This window comes from Pithys albifrons, chromosome 29 (genome assembly GCF_047495875.1).
Source record: "Pithys albifrons albifrons isolate INPA30051 chromosome 29, PitAlb_v1, whole genome shotgun sequence".
NCBI classification, from domain to species: domain Eukaryota; kingdom Metazoa; phylum Chordata; class Aves; order Passeriformes; family Thamnophilidae; genus Pithys; species Pithys albifrons.
Genome location: NC_092486.1, coordinates 1,239,168 through 1,258,875, shown reverse-complemented (window position 1 = coordinate 1,258,875; position 19,708 = coordinate 1,239,168). Strand labels below are relative to the sequence as shown.

Sequence of the window (19,708 nt, the reverse complement as noted above, 5' to 3'; positions counted from 1 at the left end):
TGAGGCATTGCTGGGATAACTCCTTGGGAATGGCTGCATTCTCCCGGGAAACTGAGGCATTGCTGGGATAACTCCTTGGGAATGGCTGCATTCTCCCGGGAAACTGAGGCATTGCTGGGATAACTCCTTGGGAATGGCTGCATTCTCCCGGGAAACTGAGGCATTGCTGGGATAACTCCTTGGGAATGGAATGGCTGCATTCTCCCGGGAAACTGAGACATTGCTGGGATAACTCCTTGGAAATGGCTGCATTCTCCCAGGAAACTGAGGCATTGCTGGGATAACTCCTTGGGAATGGCTGCATTCTCCTGGAAACTGAGACATTGCTGGGATAACTCCTTGGGAATGGCTGCATTCTCCTGGGAAACTGAGGCATTGCTGGGATAACTCCTTGGGAATGGAATGGCTGCAATCTCCCAGGAAACTGAGGTATTGCTGGGATAACTCCTTGGGAATGGCTGCATTCTCCTGGGAAACTCAGGCATTCCTGGGATAACTCCTTGGGAATGGCTGCATTCTCCTGGAAAACTGAGGCATTGCTGGGATAACTCCTTGGGAATGGCTGCATTCTCCCAGGAAACTGAGGCACTGTTGGGATAACTGCTGGGATAACTCCTTGGGAATGGCTGCATTCTCCTGGGAAACTCAGGCATTCCTGGGACAACTCCTTGGGAATGGCTGCATTCTCCCGGGAAACTGAGGCACTTCTTAGAGCAGATAATGCCCAAAATACAGAAGAGCTTTGAGAACATCCCTATGCCATAAATCCTGCAAAATAACCAGCTCAGGGGAAAGGAGCTCCCGTTGGGAATGGGAAGTTCCTGGTGGTGGGACATGCCCATTCCAAATTGATCCACCTCCTGGTTGGCACTTCAAGGGCTTAGCAGGACCTTGGACTGCTTTTTTAAGTAGGAAATCTGAGGGAAAAGACAACCAACATGTCTATAATAAAGGAAACCATGAGAGGGTTGGATTTCCATGACAGAGAGCAACGTTTCCCATCTCCAAACATCTCCAAACCTCACGTTTTCTGGCTGTGTTTTGTTGCAGAGGGGCAGCTGCAGGACCATCAATTCCATAATATTCACATGCCTGTTGTGCAGGAGCTGCTGTCAGTGGTATCTGCAGCGACTTCAGGCTGAGGGGATGCTCCTTGCAGCTCTAGAGCTCCCCAAACAAAGCCCTTGAGCCCCGTGTGACTGAGCCTGTCCAGGCTGGAGCTTCACGTGGTGTTGAAAATGTACGTGTCGAGTTAAGTGAGAAGGTTTCAGTGCAGGGTGGTCTCTGAAATCAAGTGCAGTAGCTGACTAGCAACAGGGGCCAAACAACAGCTCAGCCTCCCAGGGCTCAGGTTTCTGTTGGCTTTGCTGTGGCAACTCCTTATCTGCCCAGAGATTAGAGCAGCTCGGAGCAGTTGTTGTGAGATTGGGTGGAATCCGTTTCCTGAGCTGTCACCACTGCCCAGGCAGCAGAGTGGGAAAGCAAAGGGGGAACTGCCTGAGCTCCCTGTGCTTCTCCCATCCCCAGATTTCAGGCTATTTAGGAAATTTGGCTTAAAACAGATTTGGGTTAAAACAAATTTAGGGTAGGTATGTGAAGGAATTCCTCCCTGTGAGAGTGGGGATGGGATTCCCAGGGAAGAGCACCTGAGAGCCCCTTCCAGGGCCAAAGGGGTTCCAAGAGCTGGAGAGGGACTTGGGACAAGGGATGAAGGGACAGGACACAGGGAATGGCTTCCCACTGCCAGAGGGCAGGGAGAGGTGGGATATTGGGAAGGGATTGTTGGCTGTGAGGGTGGGGAGGGGCTGGGCTGGGATTCCCAGAGAAGCTGTGGCTGCCCCAACCCTGGGAGTGTCCAAGGCCAGGCTGGAGCCCCCTGGGACAGTGGGAGGTGTCCCTGCCCAGGGCAGGGGTGCCACTGGGTGATCCATAAGGTCTCTTCCAACCCAAACCATTCAATGATTCCATGTGCTGGTTTAGATATTGGGAAGAAATCTGCCCTGGGAGGGTGGGGAGGGGCTGGGCTGGGATTCCCAGAGGAGCTGTGGCTGCCCCCATCCCTGGGAGTGTCCAAGGCCAGGCTGGAGTCCCCTGGCACAGTGGGAGGTGTCCCTGCCCAGGGCAGGGGGGTTGGAACTCCACGCTCTTTAAGGTCTCTCCCAACCCAAACCATGCCATAATTCCCTGATTTTGGCTGCCCAACTCCAGCTCCTGACCCAGACCAGCCTCCCCCCAGCCTGACCCAGGGTCCAGCTGAGCAGCCAACAGAGCACAAGTCGTGCTGCAGGAACAACGAGCCCTTTCACCAGTTCCAAAGCACTGGGAGCTGAGCTCAGCCCTCACTGCTCCTCAGCACATCCACACTCTGGAATCCCCCCCCAAATTCCTCCTGGGTTAAAATGACAATGAGGACCCACAGGATGCTGAGCCCACACCACCTGGGGACTCCTGGGCTGGTGAAAGGGTCGAAGTGACTTGGGTTTGACTTTGAGGTGGTTCCTGCTGAGATGGACACAAACAGTGACACTGTGCAGGCACATCCTGCTGCCCCAGACTCCCCTGAGAGCTTTGTGCCATGTGGAAGTTATTCTGGCAGGGCAAACAAGCTCCTTTCACCCTCAGCTCCTTCCTTGCTGAGCTCTCTCCTTTTCCCTCGGGATTTCCTCAGCCCACAGGATTTCTGGCTCTTTCCCACTCCCCTGCCCATCCACAGCTTTCACCAGCTGAGAGTTTGGCCCAATGTTATTGATTGCATGTCTTGTGCTTCCTCTAATTCAATTCCCTCTAGAAACACTAATCTTGTGCACCCTAATTAGTGGATCTGAGATAAGCCCCGTGCCCTGGGCAGGAGTTAATGGCAGGGGAGCAGAGCAGCCCATGCTTGGCAGGGCAAGAGTCCTTCCTGAGGGGCTGCCACTGCTCAGGGCACTGCCTGCAGCACTAATGAGCTCCGGGGCAGGGGAGCTGTTTAGACAAGGGCCTCAGGGAGCTCCCCAGAGCTGCATTAACCCCTGCTCAGGCTGCAAGACAGAGGAGGAACTCCTAAGCCAGAGCTTGGTTAAGCCAGAGCTTGGTTGAGCCAGAGTTTGGCTAAGCCAGACATGCCACACGCTGTGGTGGCACACACAGGGATGCAGCAGCCTGGGAGGGACTGGGCATCCTCTGGGACACAGGAATACCTCTGGGAATGAGTAATTCCACCTCTCTCTGCACTCCCAGCTGTTCTTCTGTCCATAACCACCCTGCTCCTGCATCATCCTCAGGGGAGGAACCAGTGTCTTCACCACCCACACCAGTGTTGTCCTCAAACCTCCAGCCCAAAGGTAAATAAATTGAAGGTCACCTGGCAAGGCAGCAGACCAAGTTACTGTCACAAATATTTATAGGCTGGATGGATTTATTTATGGATCAAGGTTCAGAACTGCCAAGACTTGGTCTTGTCTCTGTGTCCTGCAAACCTTTTCAAAGGCTTCATTCTCTGTGTTGGTCTTTGGGAAGCAGAGCCTGGGACTTGGATGGCCTGGGGCAGAAGTTTGAGTTGAATGGTGAGTGCTGAGCTCTGTGCCTGGGGCAGGGTCACCCCCACAGGGCTCCTTGCTGTGCTGCTGAAGCTAAAAGAGGGTGGGCAGGTGAAGCAGAAGCACCCTGAGCATCAGAGCCCTGCCCCAGAGGGCACTGTGTGGGCACAGCCACGAAAGCCCCACCTGCCCACTTGGGCTTTGCCCCTGCACGTGATTCCTGGGCTGCAAATGGGCCAAGGGGACAAAGTCCCTGCTGAGGTTTTATTTTTAAAGCCATCCTGTGCCATCCTCAGGGAGGGTTGATGCCTGAGGGAGCACAAGCAGGTCTGAGTGGATGACAGCAATTTAATCTGCTGATGCCTTTCCATCCCTTCTTGTGTGATCCTTGAGCCTGAGCCAAGGCCCTTCTGCTGCCAGCTGGGGGCAGATCCGGCCCTGTGCAGCTGAGGGTTTCTAAATGTGCCTCCTGCAACCTGGAAATGGGATTTATCCCCATTTCAGACCTTACAGAGCCTTGTTGACACTGGATAGAAGGAATATAAGGAGGGAGCAGGACGTTCCCACTCCCCCAGTGGAAACTTCCCTTCCCAGGGTGTGACAACACTCCAGTTTCCAGTGGCCACTTTGCCCTTTCCCTCCTCAGTGTTGTCTGGAGCTGGTGTGTTGGGAATAACTGTCCTTGGGGTGCTTGGCTGACCTCCTGACTCCTTCAGGAATGGCATTTCCACAGCTCAGCACTCCAGTCAAGCCCTGGCATTGCAGTGGCATCAGAAATGGGGATATGTGTGAAGGGCAGCACCCAAAAATCCGCCCTCTGAGCCCTCCAGGAGGGATCACTCGGGGGAAAGGTGTCACTGAAAAGACTCAAACACCCAGTGGAGCTCAGGGTTGAGTGTGGATCTCACCCAGAGCACAAGGAGGGCAAGGGGACATGCTGGAGCTGGATGGCAGCCTGTGCCAGCCTTTGCCAGGGAGGTGAGGAAGGAAACCAGGCAAGGCTGTGGGGAAGGGAAAGATTTCCCTCTCACATGCCCAGAGAGCAGGTGCCAGGCTGAGGCTTGTCCTTATTTTGTTCATGAGAGGTCAAAGCCCAGCCTGTGCCTCCCTGGCTGCTTTGGGAACCCTGGGAAGAGCCCCCTGGCCCAGCTGGTGAGATCCCTGTTGCCCAGCCCTGTGCCCAGCCCTGTGCCCAGCCCTGTTATCAGCACGTGGTGTGAGCAGGGCTGGGATATCACGGCTGGTTCTACGCCTGATAAAGCAAATTTGCACCGGCCACACCAGCGCCCTGAGCTGGGCAGGGCTCTCCTCTGGGCACAGGGAGGCATTTGGGGCAGGGGCAAGCACGAAAAGGGCTTTCTGTGGAGCTTCCTCACGGGGCAGGCTCGGGGGAAAGACGATGTTTTCTTCCCCGCTCGTTGGGTTGTTCAGCTCGGGGAGCTCTCTGGTGTTTGCTGAAGGTCGAGCACACCCTGCAGTCCCGCAGTGGCAGCACCACAGAGGTCCCTGCTCTGCCCCACGGTCGGGAAAATCACACCCAATTCACCCCCCTGCGTTCAGCTGAAAGCACGAACGTCGTTTCTTAGGAAACCCAATTCCTGACTGGTTATGGGAATCACCTCCAGCCAAAGGGCCGGCACAGGAAAACCCTCCAAGGGTGAACTGCTCTTGCAGGGGCCAATACACGTGGAGAGCTTTTGGCAAAGGAATTATCCAAGGGAGAAGCTGCCCCAGTTGGAGCCTCTGGGCATTAATTATTCACCACGCAAGGGCCAGGGCATCTCTCGGCTTGAACTGCTCAGAATTCCTAAACTTGAAGGGGTTTTGGTGCCAGAATAGATGCGATTTTCTCCAAAGAAGAGCCCGTTAGGACAACCCTTGCCCCTGCTGCCCCGGCTGCTTTCCCTGCCCACACATTCCAGGATGCTCCTTTTTCCCAGGCTGTTTTCCCTCGGGGCCAGTTTGCCCCTGTGGCACCGCGTGCCGCAGCCAGGTGGCAGGAAAGCCCGGGGAAAGTGGGACACTGGCATTGCTCCCGGAGGTCGGGACGTTTTCCTTTCCCCACCTTGGTGGGCTGTTGCTCATACCCCGAATTTCACATTTCCTTCTGCTTTGGGGGATCTTTCATCTCCCACATAAAGGGTGGGCTGATCCCTCTGGAATTGCCGGGGAGAACAACATGTTCTCTCTCCCCCCGGGGCCAACCACATGTTCTCGCTGCTCCTGGGGCCGGAGTGCCCCGGACTGGAACAATCCCCCCGGGCGGGGACAATCCCCCCGGGCGGTGCCGACACTTCCAGCACGTCCCCCTCGCCCTCCCCAGCAAAGTTCTCCTCTGTGCAGGGCCAGGCTAAAAAAGGAAAGTTCCAGTTGCATTCCAAAAATGCAACTTGGATAAATAGGAGGGGATAAGGCAGAGTAAGTGTGGCTGGCTCGGGATCCAAAGGGAATAACGTGGGAAGGGAGATTTTATTTTCCTGCCTCTCGCACCTTCCAAACCCTTGGAAGCAACGAAGGGGATTCCTAAATGAATGGATGCAGCAAATATCTGACAGGAGCAGATGCACAAAAAACCCTAAATGGTGAGAGGACTGAAATTATAGCCCAAATTTGTCATATTTTCACCCCAAAATGGTGATCTCACAGCTTCAGATGCACTGAGAGCTGTGGGTCAGTGGCTCGAATCTGGAAAGTTGTGGCACATTTAAAGAGAGGGGAGAATTCTCAGCCTGATTTGTGGGTTATCCCCTTGGTGATGCTCTTGTGTGAGAGTCAAGGGGGTGGGAAACTGCCAAAATTCCAAGTCCACAGTGCCCAGGTCAGGGTTGAAAAGGATCTTTGTTCTCTGTTGGGGACAGTCTGTTGTGCTTTATACCATAGCAGTGTCTTCACACTTTCCAGGGGGTGCAGATTCAAAGCCCAAATCCTGCTGAGCTGAAAAGCCACCAAAGAACCTCCATGAGTTTGCAGTGCCCCTTGCAGCCCAGAGGAGCAGCAACCCCTGCCCCAGGGGCAGGAGGGACTTTGTCTGCCACTCCTTCCCCAAAAAGCTTCATGGCTTGGCTGCAGCAAAAAAAAAAAGGAGGAGGAAGGAAGTGGAGGTTGAGCATCAGGTTTTGGGGAGTCTCATGTTGTGGTGTCCCCAACAGAGGAGGTGGAAGTGCATAAAATGCAGAGCAGGGTTTGGGCAGTGCCAGCACTGGGATGTGGCTCTGGGCTGAGCAGAGAGGATTCTCCTCCAGGGGTGGAAGGGGGGCACTCCCACAGCTCTGCCATGGGCACCATCCATGGTCCTTGGCCTGAGGGAAAAGCTTTTCTTTAATAAAAGGACTCCCCCTCCTTGTCTTGCAGCACCCAACAAGATGCCCTGAGGCTCCTCCTCCCTCCAGGCACTGAGGAATTTCCACCTGACCCCTCTTGGACACTCTGTCTTGTAAAGATGACCTCTATAAACACTCCAAATATAAATGGGTGGAATATCTTCAAAGAAGTCATTCTGATCCCCAGAAACAGCCACGGGGTTGTTTGGCCTCTGCAGCGGAAGGGCAGGAATGCAGTTTGTACTCAAATAACGTGCACTTGTCCACGTGGGGGAGGTTTCTGAGCCTCAGCCAAGCCCTTGCACGTCACTGGGAGCTGCTGTGAGGGAATGAGCTGCCTCTTCACACTTTTGATCTCTGCACAAAGGACCATTTCCAGCCCAGATGTTCCCGGTGTTGTCCCTGCACCTCATGGAGAGGTTTCTCCCTCGTGACTCCTGAGCCTCACACTCAGAGCACTGAGGAGCCTCTTGCAAAGGGGAAAATCCAAAGGAAACACTGGAGCAGCTGTGCCAAGGTCATCTGGAATCCCAGAGAAGGGCTGGGAATGGGAGCAGCTGCTCTGGAAAGGTGGCAAACACTTTGGGAACCTCGTGGGTTTCACAGTGGGGACTTTGCCTTGCAGCACCAGTGGTGTCAGGGGAGCTGGAAAAAGAGGAGACAACTCAGGATGCTGGTGGGGAAGGTGAGGGTTGGGTGGCTCCTCAGGCATTGGAATGGGCTGCCCAGAGAGGGGGTGGATTCCCCATCCCTGGAGGTTTTTAAGATGAGACTGGATGTGGCACTGAGTGAGAATCCACCATGTCTTGATCCAACCCTACTGTGATCACCAGCCCAGGGCACTTGGTGCCCTGGGCTGGTGATCACAGTGGGGTTGGATCAAGGGTTGGGCTGGATGATCTCAGAGGTCTCTTCCAACCCAGCTGATTTTATGATTCTGTGATTCTTGGAAGGTGACTCAGCCTGGTGGAAGCCACCCTGCCCTCCTTGGGGCTCTTCTCCATGACTCCCATCCCTCTGCAAAGCTGTGGAGCTTTTCACCAGCACATCCAGGCCTGCTGGTCCAATGCAGAGGGCTCTGAGATCCTCACTGAGACTTCACATCCCCAAGATTGAGGTTTGAAAGCTTTTAATCAGGTTTGAAACCTCACACTCCAGTTTGAAACCTTGTGCTGAGATTGGATCCCTGGAAGAGCTGAGGAGCTTCCCTGGGAAGTCACCAGGATTTGGCAGAAGCCCCACAGAGAAAGTTTCATTCCTGGTGGGAGGGTTTGTGGGCAGGACACTGGGGAGTCTCTGGGGATCCCATGGAAAGGAAAACCACCTGGACTCAGGGTCTGGAGGTCCCAATGAGCTGTTTAGGGGTTGGATTTTTAAATGCAGCTCGACTTTCCCAAACCTCTCCTTGCCCAGAACTTTGTATCCACAGCTGAGGAAAGGTGGGTTTGAGGCACCAAACTGAGTCTAAGTCTGAGACTGACTCCAGGCTCAGTTTTAGGTCGAGACAAGACCCCAATCCCCAGCAAGGCTGAGCAGCAAGTGCTTTACACCCACTATTTTTATTCTCCCCTAACATTTCCCCACTCCCATCTCCCCTTGGTTCACAGTTTCCTCTGTGTCCCTTTCTCTCAGCAGCTCCTCTCCCTCCCAGGCTCTCTCAGACAGCTCTGCAGCCTTTCTGGAGCTGAACTTTTGCCTCACCAAAGCCAAGTCCTCAGCTGCAAAAGTCCAGAGTTTTGGGATCCACCTCCCCATGCCTGGCACAGACACAGGGTTGGTCCTGCTCCAAAACTCCTGCAGATCTTGGGTTTCCCTTTCCCATGCCCAGGAAGGTTCTGGGCTGGGCTGGGCCTGGGTGTTGCTGTTCCCCCTTCTCAACATAAATGAGGAGTGAAAGGTTTTCTGGCAGAGTTCTGATATTTTCCTTTCCTCCCTCAGGTTCTTTGGCAGCACAGTTGGTACTGCTGGGACCATGACTGGCTGGCAGGGGTGGGAACCAGCAGGTCATAAATAGTCTCAAGGGCATCTTGGGGTCCAGATTGTCCTTCTGCTGGTGGCAGCAGGTGCTGGGGAGAGCCCCCACATCATCTCTGGGGTGCAAGCCCAGGTTTCCACCAGCTGGATGAGGAAATTCTGTCCTTCATAATGAGAAACCAAAGCAAGAAAATCCAGATCTGTCATTCCTTGACAACTGTCCATCAGGGAAAAGGCAGAAGCCCCATTTTCTGTGCTGGGAACGTTGCTGATGGGCTCCTTGTGCACCAGGAGCTCCGAGCAGGGATGTGTCAAAGCACCTTCCAAAGCTCCGTGAGCTGTGCTGGATTTCTGAGCACGTGGCTTGAAACAACTGAACAGCCCCTGAACTGAGGAGGTTTTGGGCTCTTGGAGTTGCCAGCTGGAGCCTCAGTGCTGCTGACTGGCACAGCAGAGCAGGAGATGCTGCAGGAGGCCTCTGAGTGACCCCAGGGGCTGCTCAGGCTTGTCCTGCTCTACAAGAGCCATAACCAGCTGTGGCATCAACCAAAACTCAGCTGAGGTGCTGAAGCCCTTGCAGCTCACCAGGCTGTGCCACCCCAGACTTGGGGCTCCTCTGCCCCCCCAGATCCAGGATTCCTGGATGTTTTGCACGGTGGGGATGCCCCAGGAAGGAGCCAGGGGGCTGGAGGGTCATTCCCTTCTGTCAAGGTGTGAAGTGTCCATCACCCAAATTCCTGAGTGCAAGATGCTCTGACTGAGCAGCAGAAAGGATTGGCTTGTTTGTTCTCCAGGTAACTTGAGGAGTAAAAAGAGGAGTTGAAATAAACACACCAAAAAAAAAAAAGCTAAAGAATAGTCAAGAAAGTTCCTGTTTCAGAGCATAAAGCAGCCTCTGACCTCTGGACTCCTCGCTCCAAACGGGCCCGTGGTCAGTGCAGGACACTGGACAACACAAGTCCCTGGCTCTGAACCTGCTGGAAATTCCTATGGATTTGTGCAGCTGAATTTGTGTCTGGGCAAAGCTGGCTGTGCCCTCCTAGTTGGTTTTGGCACCACTTTTGCTCATGGGTTTAGTTAAGTTTTTTATTTGCTCCTCCAGCATCTTGTTTTTCCTCTCCATGTCCTCCCTCAAACGCTCCACGTTCACCAACTTCAGCTCCAGTTCCTCCGACTTCTTCTTCTCCCTCTCAAGCTCCTGGTTCAGCCTCACCACCTTGGCCCAGACTTCATAGTTCTCCTTCTGAAGACTGCAAAGGGAAAGGATTGGATCAGGAAAGTGCTGGAAATCCATCCTTTGGCTCTCGAGGAGTCCAACCTCTGACATTCAGCAATCAAACAAGCCAGAGGTGCTGCCCCAACACCTTCACTGGCCACATAAAATGACACAATAAGTCAATAATTGTATTGATCATGTGATAATAATGACAATAAAACAGCAATATGGTTACAGCTAAGAGTGTGTTAATGCTCCTGCTGAATTCTGGAGGGTGTAATGGTCCAAGATTGTGGCAGTAACAGGAATTCTGGTTGGGGCAGGAGCTTTGCAGAGCCACACAAGGACATGGGAACAAACTCAGAGTGTTAATATTGTGGTAACATCAGCAACTGTGTCCTGAGAGCACGTCCAGAACAGCACACTGAGTTTTAACAAACCCTACTAAGTATTTTATCATTACTCCCTGCTATTATACCCTGTATAATATTAGTGGCCCATCAATCTGTGCAGTAATTGTTGTCAGATTATTCCAGCTCCTCACAGAGCAGCTCCCTGTGGGGTCTTACCTCTGGATTTGCTCCTCGTAGTCCTTTTTCTGTGCCTGCATTTCTTTCTGCAGCTCGAGCATCACATCTGGCAGGAGCTCTCTGTTCTCCTGCTCGGGCTTGGCCACCTCAGCGGCGGGACTGGCCGGTCCCTTCGGCTCCGGGCCGGGGCTGGGAGTGAGACAGGGCAGGAATTCCTGCTCGGAGATGCCGCTGGAAGGGCTGGAGCCGCTGCCGTCGCCGCTCTCCGCAGGGCTCGGGGGAGCGTTGTCGCAGCTCGAAGTTCGGTGAAGGTCGAGCAGCTTGAAAAGATCGTGAGACAACGTCCTCTTGTGCCCGTCCGGGAGCGCCGAGCGGGAGCCGCTTTTCCAGAAATCCCTGGAGAAGACATCCCTTTTTTCCAGGCTGCCCTTCCCGGCCGGAGCAGCCTCTGCCAGCACAGATTTCCTCGCGGGTAAAGTCTGAGTTCTTTTCCTTGTCTGCGCTTTCCACATTCCCAGGGTTTCCTTGGGCTCCGTGTCCTCCTCGGGGGCACCCGGGCTCGCAGCTGCTCCAGGGGCACCGCTGGCATTGGCCTCATCCCTCTGGAAAGCAGAGCATGGATTAGCAAAGCTGGTCCTGCTCCAGACACGGCTCATCCCTCTGGAAAGCAGAGCATGGATTAGCAAAGCCGGTCCTGCTCCAAACCCAGCTCATCCCTCTGGAAAGCAGAGCATGGATTAGCAAAGCCGGTCCTGCTCCAGACACGGCTCATCCCTCTGGAAAGCAGAGCATGGATTAGCCAAGGCTGGTCCTGCTCCAGACCCGGCTCATCCCTCTGGAAAGCAGAGCATGGATTAGCCAAGGCTGGTCCTGCTCCAGACCCGGCTCATCCCTCTGGAAAGCAGAGCATGGATTAGCCAAGGCTGGTCCTGCTCCAGACACGGCTCATCCCTCTGGAAAGCAGAGCATGGATTAGCAAAGCCGGTCCTGCTCCAGACCCGGCTCATCCCTCTGGAAAGCAGAGCATGGATTAGCAAAGCCGGTCCTGCTCCAGACCCGGCTCATCCCTCTGGAAAGCAGAGCATGGATTAGCAAAGCTGGTCCTGCTCCAGACCCGGCTCATCCCTCTGGAAAGCAGAGCATGGATTAGCCAAGGCTGGTCCTGCTCCAGACCCAGCTCATCCCTCTGGAAAGCAGAGCATGGATTAGCCAAGGCTGGTCCTGCACCGGAGCAGACACGTAAAAAAAAAGTAAAAATTAAAATAAAATAAAGTAAAATTAAAATAAAATAAAGTAAAAATAAAATAAAATAAAACAAATAAAATAAAACAAAATAAATAAAATAAAATTAAAATAAAGTAAAATAAAATAAGAAAAAATAAAAAATAAAATAAAATAAAATAGAAGAAAATAAAAATAAATTAAGATAAAATATAAAATAAAATAAATAAAATTTTAAAAATAAAATAAAATAAGATAAATCAAAATAAAATAAATAAAAATAAAATTAAAATGAAGTAAAATAAATGAAATATGAAATTAAAATAATAAAATAAAATAAAATGAAAAATTAAAATAAAATAATTAAATTAAATTAAATTAAAAATAAAATAAAATAATAAAATAAAAATAAAGTAAAATTACATATGAAATAAAATATAATAAAATAAAATAAAATAAAATAAAATAAAAATAGAGTAAAATAAAATAAAATAAAATAAGTTGAGCTCTTCTGCCCTTGTTTCACCATTCCTCTAGTACCTATAACTCATGTTGAAGAGGACCACGAAACACACAACCAGAAACCCCCAACAACCAGATGCAGTCAATGATCTATTTACCGACAGCGGGAGGGCGCTCGGATAAGGCGCCCTGCGGTGTCTGTGCGGCCCAGGAGCGATTCCAGCCCCCAGGGGTGTCCTTACCATCGGCCCCCGGATCTCAGCGGGGTCCTCGGCAGCGCCCCAGCCCACCGAGCTGCGCGGCACCGGCACCGGCTTGGCATGCGCGGCCACGGGAGGGGACAGCGGCACCTCCTCGGCCGCGGGGAAGAGGGTGCTGTGCTCGCTGATCAGCACCGTCATCACCTTCTGGACGCGGGGAGTGCCTGCGGGGGTGGGAGACGGTCACGGGCACAGCCAAACACCCACCCCGGAGCTCCCGGGGGGTCCTGCTGGTGGCTGGGATGGACATGCAGGGGAAGGCAAAGAGCGGGGGCAGAAAGGGAGATGGAGGGAGGGGGTTTATATTGCCCTTTATTGGATATTAATGCACTAATATATTCTATCTATCTATCTATAATCTATCTATCTATCTATCTATCAATCCATCTATCTATCTATCTATCTATCTATCTATCTATCATCTATCTATCTATCTATCTATCCATCTATCCATCTGTCTATCTATCTATCCATCTATCTATCTGTCTATCTATCTATCTATCTATCTATCCATCCATCTATCCATCCATCCATCTATCTATCCATCTATCTATCTATTGATGGATCTATTTGCTATGATTATTATTCATTTGTTTTTGTTACTGTATTTATATATTTATTTTTATTTCTGAATTTTTATACATTTTTGTGTGCATTATTATAATTTTATATTTAATATATTGTATATATTTAATATATTTATAATTTAATATGCAGGAGGGCTCTGCAGAGGGATCTGGAGAGACCTGAGGGATGGGCTGATTCCAATGGGATGAAGTTCAACAAGGCCAAGTGCAGGTCCTGCCCTTTGGCCACCCCAAGCCCTGCAGAGCTCCAGGCTGGGCACAGAGTGGCTGGAGAGCAGCCAGGCAGAGGGACCTGGGGGGACTGAGGGACAGGAAGCTCAACAGGAGCCACCAGTGTGCCCAGGTGGCCAAGAAGGCCAAGGGGATCCTGGCCTGGATCCAAACTAGCGTGGCCAGCAGGCCCAGGGCAGTGACCCTTCCCCTGGACTCTGCCTTGGGGAGGCCACACCTTGAGTGTTGTGTTCAGTTCTGGGCCCCTCAGTTGAGGCAAGAGATTGAGGGGCTGGAGCGGGGCCAGAGAAGAGCAATGAGGCTGGAGAAGGGACTGGATGTGGCACTGAGTGTCCTCTGAAACACCTCCAGGGACAGAGAATCCACCATGTCTTGATCCAACCCCACTGTGATCACCAGCCCAGGGCACAGAGTGCCAGAGTGATCCCAGTGGGGTTGGATCAAGGGCTGGATTTGATGATCTCAGAGGTCTCTTCCAACCCAAGTGAGAAGAGCAACGAGGCTGGAGAAGGGACTGGAGCACAAGTGCTGTGGGGAGAGGCTGAGGGAGCTGGGGGGGTTCAGCCTGGAGAAGAGGAGGCTCAGAGGTGACCTCAGCACTGTCTGGAACTGCCTGAAGGGAAGTTGTGGCCAGCTGGGGGTTGGTCTCTTCTCCCAGGCACTCAGCAATAGGACAAGGGGGCACGATGGGCTCAAGCTCTGCCAGGGGAAATTGAAGTTGGAGAGCAGAAAGAAATTCTTTGCAGAGAGAGTGCTCAGGGATTGGAATGGGCTGCCCAGAGAGGGGGTGGATTCCCCATCCCTGGAGGGTTTGAACCTGAGCTTGGCCGTGGCACTGAGTGCCATGATCTGGTAAAGGGACTGGAGTTGGACCAAGGGTTGGACTTGATGATCTCAGAGGGCTTTTCCAACCCAATCCATTCTATGATTCTGTGATATATTTAGAAATATATATGGTGTTTATTTTTATTACTATATTTATATTCATTACTGTATATATTTTGTGTGTGCATTAATATAATTTTTATATTTTACATATTTTATTTATTTAATATATTTTAATTATATATTTAGAAATACATATGCTGTTTCTATTTATTTTTATTACTTTATTTTTATTATTGTATTTATATATTTTTGTGTGTGCATTAATACAATTTTTTATATTTTACATATTTAATATATTTAATATATTTTAATGATATATTTAGAAATATCTATGCTGTTTCTATTTATTTTTATTACTTTATTTTTATTATTTATTTATATATTTTTGCGTGTGCATTAATATAATTTTTATATTCAATATATTTAATATATATTTATTTTTATTACTGTATATATTTTTGTGTGTGCATTAATATAATTTTTATATTTAATGCATTCGATATATTTGTTGATATATTTACATATATATATGCTGTTTCTATTTATTTTTATTACTTTATTTTTATTACTGTATTTATATAATTTTTGCATGTGCATTAATATAATTTTTATATTCAATATATTTAATATATATTTATTTTTATTACTGTATTTATATATTTTTGCATGTGCATTAATATAACTTTTATATTTAATATATTTTATATCTTTAATATATTTTAATGATATATTTAGAAATATATGTGGTGTTTCTATTTATTCTTATTATTTTCATTATTGTATTTATATATTTTTGCATGTGCATTAATATAATTTTTATATTCAATATATTTAATATATATTTATTTTCATTATTGTATTTATATATTTTTGCATGTGCATTAATATAATTTTTATATTTAATATATTTTATATCTTTAATATATTTAAATTATATATTTAGAAATATATATGCTGTTTCTATTTATTTTTATTACTTTATTTTCATTACTGTATTTATATATTTTTGTGTGTGCATTAATATAATTTTTTATATTTTACATATTTAATATATTTAATATATTTTATTGATGAAATAAATATGGTGTTTCTATTTATTTTTATTACTATTTTTCATTACTGTATTTATATAATTTTTGCATGTGCATTAATATAATTTTTATATTCAATATATTTAATGTATATTTATTTTTATTACTGTATTTATATCTTTTTGTGTGTGCATTAATATAATTTTCATATTTAATATATTTTATATCTTTAATATATTTAAATGATATATTTAGAAATATATATGCTTTTTCTATTTATTTTTATTACTTTATTTTCATTACTGTATTTATATATTTTTGCGTGTGCATTAATATAACTTTTATATTTAATATATTTTATATCTTTAATATATTTTAATGATATATTTAGAAATATATGTGGTGTTTCTATTTATTCTTATTATTTTCATTATTGTATTTATATATTTTTGCATGTGCATTAATATAATTTTTATATTCAATATATTTAATATATATTTATTTTTATTACTGTATTTATATAATTTTTGCATGTGCATTAATATAATTTTTATATTCAATATATTTAATGTATATTTATTTTCATTATTGTATTTATATCTTTTTGCGTGTGCATTAATATAATTTTTTATATTTTACACCTTTATATATTTAATATATTTTATTGATATACTTAGAAATACACCTGGTCTTTCTAACCATCTGTAACCCCCCCATATTTATGTCCCATATTTATCCCCATGGCTCTTTATGGGCATTTTCCTGCCTCTGTCCATAGCAGGGTCTGGAGCAGCTGCCCCAGGGCACAAACTGGGCCCCTCTGCCCCCTGAGCCAGACCCAGCTGGGGTGGGATGGACATCTGGACCCTCTGCAGAGCAGAAGATCCTTTGCCCTTCAACCATCCCCGTGCCCAGCTCTGCCCACCTGGCCCTGCCCGCGGGGTCACAGTTTGGCTCAGCTGAGCTCTCCTGGGGTGGGATGGACATCTGGACCCTCTGCAGAGCAGAAGATCCTTTGCCCTTCAACCAACCCCGTGCCCAGCTCTGCCCACCTGGCCCTGCCCGCGGGGTCACAGTTTGGCTCAGCTGAGCTCTCCTGGGGTGGGGTGGACATCTGGACCCTCTGCAGAGCAGAAGATCCTTTGCCCTTCAACCATCCCCGTGCCCAGCTCTGCCCACCTGGCCCTGCCCGCGGGGTCACAGTTTGGCTCAGCTGAGCTCTCCTTTCTCTGAGTTTCCCCTACAACAATTCAACACCTCCCTGCCTGAGGGACAGCAGGGACCTCCCCCAACTCCTGAGTGGTGTGAGCTCCATGGAGGGGACACACAGTGGATCCCCAGAGGGGGTTTGTCACCACAAGCACCTTCACAGCCAAGGCTCACATGGCTTTGCCCTGCTCTGGGATCTCCCTGTGCCCAGGCACGGTTCCCACCAGTCCACCCACCCCAAACCTGCCATTTCAGCTGAGCCCTCCTGTGCCAGCTACTCCAGGAGCCCCTTTTACCTCTCATGATAGTGGCAGGGTCCTCTATCCTGGGCCTGATGAGGTTCACCCCAAACACTGTGGCCAGGTTGTCCACACTCATCTTGTTGACGCTGGAGTTCAACTGGATTTCGTGCAGGAACCTGCCAGAATGCAGGGGCAGATGTTCCCCATCAGAGGGGGAAGGATTCCAAAAGCCTCCCACACCCACTGGGATAAATTAATTAATCCACCAACTCTTCCTCTCAGGCACAGGGACAGAAACAGTTCCCCTCAGGACAGCAAACTGGTCTTACTGGTGTCAGAATAAAACCCCCCATGTGATGAGCTGCTCACCTTGAAAACAAACCCAAAGGGAAGGGAAACCTCCCTCAAACCTCAGCCTAAAACCAGCCAGGCTGGGGGAAACCCAGGAGTTCTGGGCACAAGGTCTTGTCCAGGAACTCAAACTCTGGCTGTGATTCTCAGGGATCTACAGGGGAGTTTTAGGGCAGGGATTCATGATCAGACACTGCCAAGGGGTTTGTCCCAGTGGCTGAAATTCTCTCTCCCAAAATTCGGGGTCTGGTGACTTGAGGGGAACAAAAACTCAGCTTTAGAAGGCTCTGCCTACAGGAGCCAACCTTGGCTTTTGGGAGGACAGCTCTGCTCCCCAAGACCAGACCTGAGCTGTCCACACCTGGTGCAGAGGACTGACCTGCAGAGGTAGCTGAGGAGGTTGTAGTTGTCTCTGGGGAGGAGGGACAGTTGCTTCAGGAGTTCCTCATGGCCCTAAAGGTGAGGGAAGAAACAGCTCCAGAGAGACTCACAGGTACATATGGACTCAAGAGCAGCTCTTGGTCACCCCATCCACGCCTGTGTGGTCTCATCTCTTAGTGATTCCACAACTTCCAGGCAGTGGTGGAGTCTCCACCACTGAGAGTGTTCAAAAAAACATGTGGATGTGGCACTTGAGGATGAGCTTCAGTGGTGAACGTGGTGGTGCTGCTGGATGGTGGGACTTGGAGACCTGAGAGGTCTTTCTTGAGAGGTCTTTCCCAACCCTAAGGATTCCACGACATTATGAATCTCTTGGAATTTGCTCACCCTGGAAGTTACATTTCTCTGTCAGACCAAGGAAGGGCATGGGGAAACTTTGTAGGGGATGCTCAGCAAGGAGGGACAGCCCATGGCCATGGCAGCAAAGGGAGGAGAAGGGACCTCTCCTGCCCAGCTCGGGTGCCATGAGCTGCTCAGAAAGAACTGAACTCCTCACCAACTGCCCCATCTCCTCACCAACTGCCCCATCTCCTCACCAAGTGCCCCATCTCCTCACCAAGTGCCCCATCTCCTCACCAACTGCCTCATCTCCTCACCAACTGCCCCATCTCCTCACCAACTGCCCCATCTCACCAACTGCCCCATCTCCTCACCAACTGCCCCATCTTGTCACCAACTGCCCCATCTCCTCACCAACTGCCCCATCTCACCAACTGCCCCATCTCCCCACCAACTGCCCCATCTCCTCCCCAACTGCCCCATCTCCTCACCAACTGCCCCATCTCCTCACCAAGTGCCCCATCTCCTCCCCAACTGCCCCATCTCCTCATCAACTGCCTCATCTCCTCACCAAGTGCCCCATCTCCTCACCAGCTGCTTCATCTCCCCACCAACTGCCCCATCTCCTCACCAACTGCCCCATCTCCTCACCAAGTGCCCCATCTCACCAACTGCCCCATCTCCTCACCAACTGCCCCATCTCACCAACTGCCCCATCTCCTCACCAACTGCCCCATCTCCTCACCAACTGCCCCATCTCACCAACTGCCCCATCTCCCCACCAACTGCCCCATCTCCTCCCCAACTGCCCCATCTCCTCACCAACTGCCCCATCTCCTCACCAAGTGCCCCATCTCCTCCCCAACTGCCCCATCTCCTCACCAACTGCCTCATCTCCTCACCAAGTGCCCCATCTCCTCACCAGCTGCTTCATCTCCCCACCAACTGCCCCATCTCCTCACCAACTGCCCCATCTCCTCACCAAGTGCCCCATCTCACCAACTGCCCCATCTCCTCACCAACTGCCCCATCTCACCAACTGCCCCATCTCCTCACCAACTGCCCCATCTCCTCACCAAGTGCCCCATCTCCTCACCAACTGCCCCATCTCCTCACCAACTGCCCCATCTCACCAACTGCCCCATCTCCTCACCAACTGCCCCATCTTGTCACCAACTGCCCCATCTCCTCACCAACTGCCCCATCTCACCAACTGCCCCATCTCCCCACCAACTGCCCCATCTCCTCCCCAACTGCCCCATCTCCTCACCAACTGCCCCATCTCCTCACCAAGTGCCCCATCTCCTCCCCAACTGCCCCATCTCCTCACCAAGTGCCCCATCTCCTCACCAACCGCCCCATCTCCTCACCAGCTGCTTCATCTCCCCACCAACTGCCCCATCTCCTCACCAACTGCCCCATCTCCTCACCAACTGCCCCATCTCACCAACTGCCCCATCTCCTCACCAACTGCCCCATCTCACCAACTGCCCCATCTCCTCACCAACTGCCCCATCTCTCACCAACTGCCCCATCTCACCAACTGCCCCATCTCCTCACCAACTGCCCCATCTCCTCCCCAACTGCCCCATCTCCTCACCAGCTGCCCCATCTCCTCACCAACTGCCCCATCTTCTCCCCAACTGCCCCATCTCCCCACCAACTGCCCCATTTCCTCACCAGCTGCCTCATCTCCCCACCAACTGCCCCATCTTCTCCCCAACTGCCCCATCTCCTCACCAACTGCCCCATCTCACCAACTGCCCCATCTCCCCACCAGCTGCCCCATCTTCTCCCCAACTGCCCCATCTCCCCAACTGCCCCATCTCCTCACCAACTGCCCCATCTCCTCACCAACTGCCCCATCTCACCAACTGCCCCATCTCCCCACCAGCTGCCCCATCTTCTCCCCAACTGCCCCATCTCCCCACCAGCTGCCCCATCTTCT

The 19,708-nt window shown here is 50.1% G+C and overlaps 1 protein-coding gene across 1 annotated transcript in view; it reads right to left on the bottom strand.

Moving 5' to 3' along the window:
- Window positions 1-7,950: 7,950 nt before the first annotated feature.
- The window catches only part of ARHGAP25 (Rho GTPase activating protein 25), a 34,514-nt gene continuing 22,756 nt past the window's right edge, over window positions 7,951-19,708 (bottom strand). The window contains exons 7-11 of the mRNA XM_071579213.1: window positions 17,420-17,493; window positions 16,744-16,865; window positions 12,484-12,665; window positions 10,598-11,160; window positions 7,951-10,062 (exon numbers count right to left, since the gene is read on the bottom strand). Coding sequence (XP_071435314.1) covers window positions 9,852-10,062; window positions 10,598-11,160; window positions 12,484-12,665; window positions 16,744-16,865; window positions 17,420-17,493 — 1,152 coding nt within the window. The 3' untranslated portion in view covers window positions 7,951-9,851. The remainder of the gene's footprint in view (window positions 10,063-10,597; window positions 11,161-12,483; window positions 12,666-16,743; window positions 16,866-17,419; window positions 17,494-19,708) is intronic.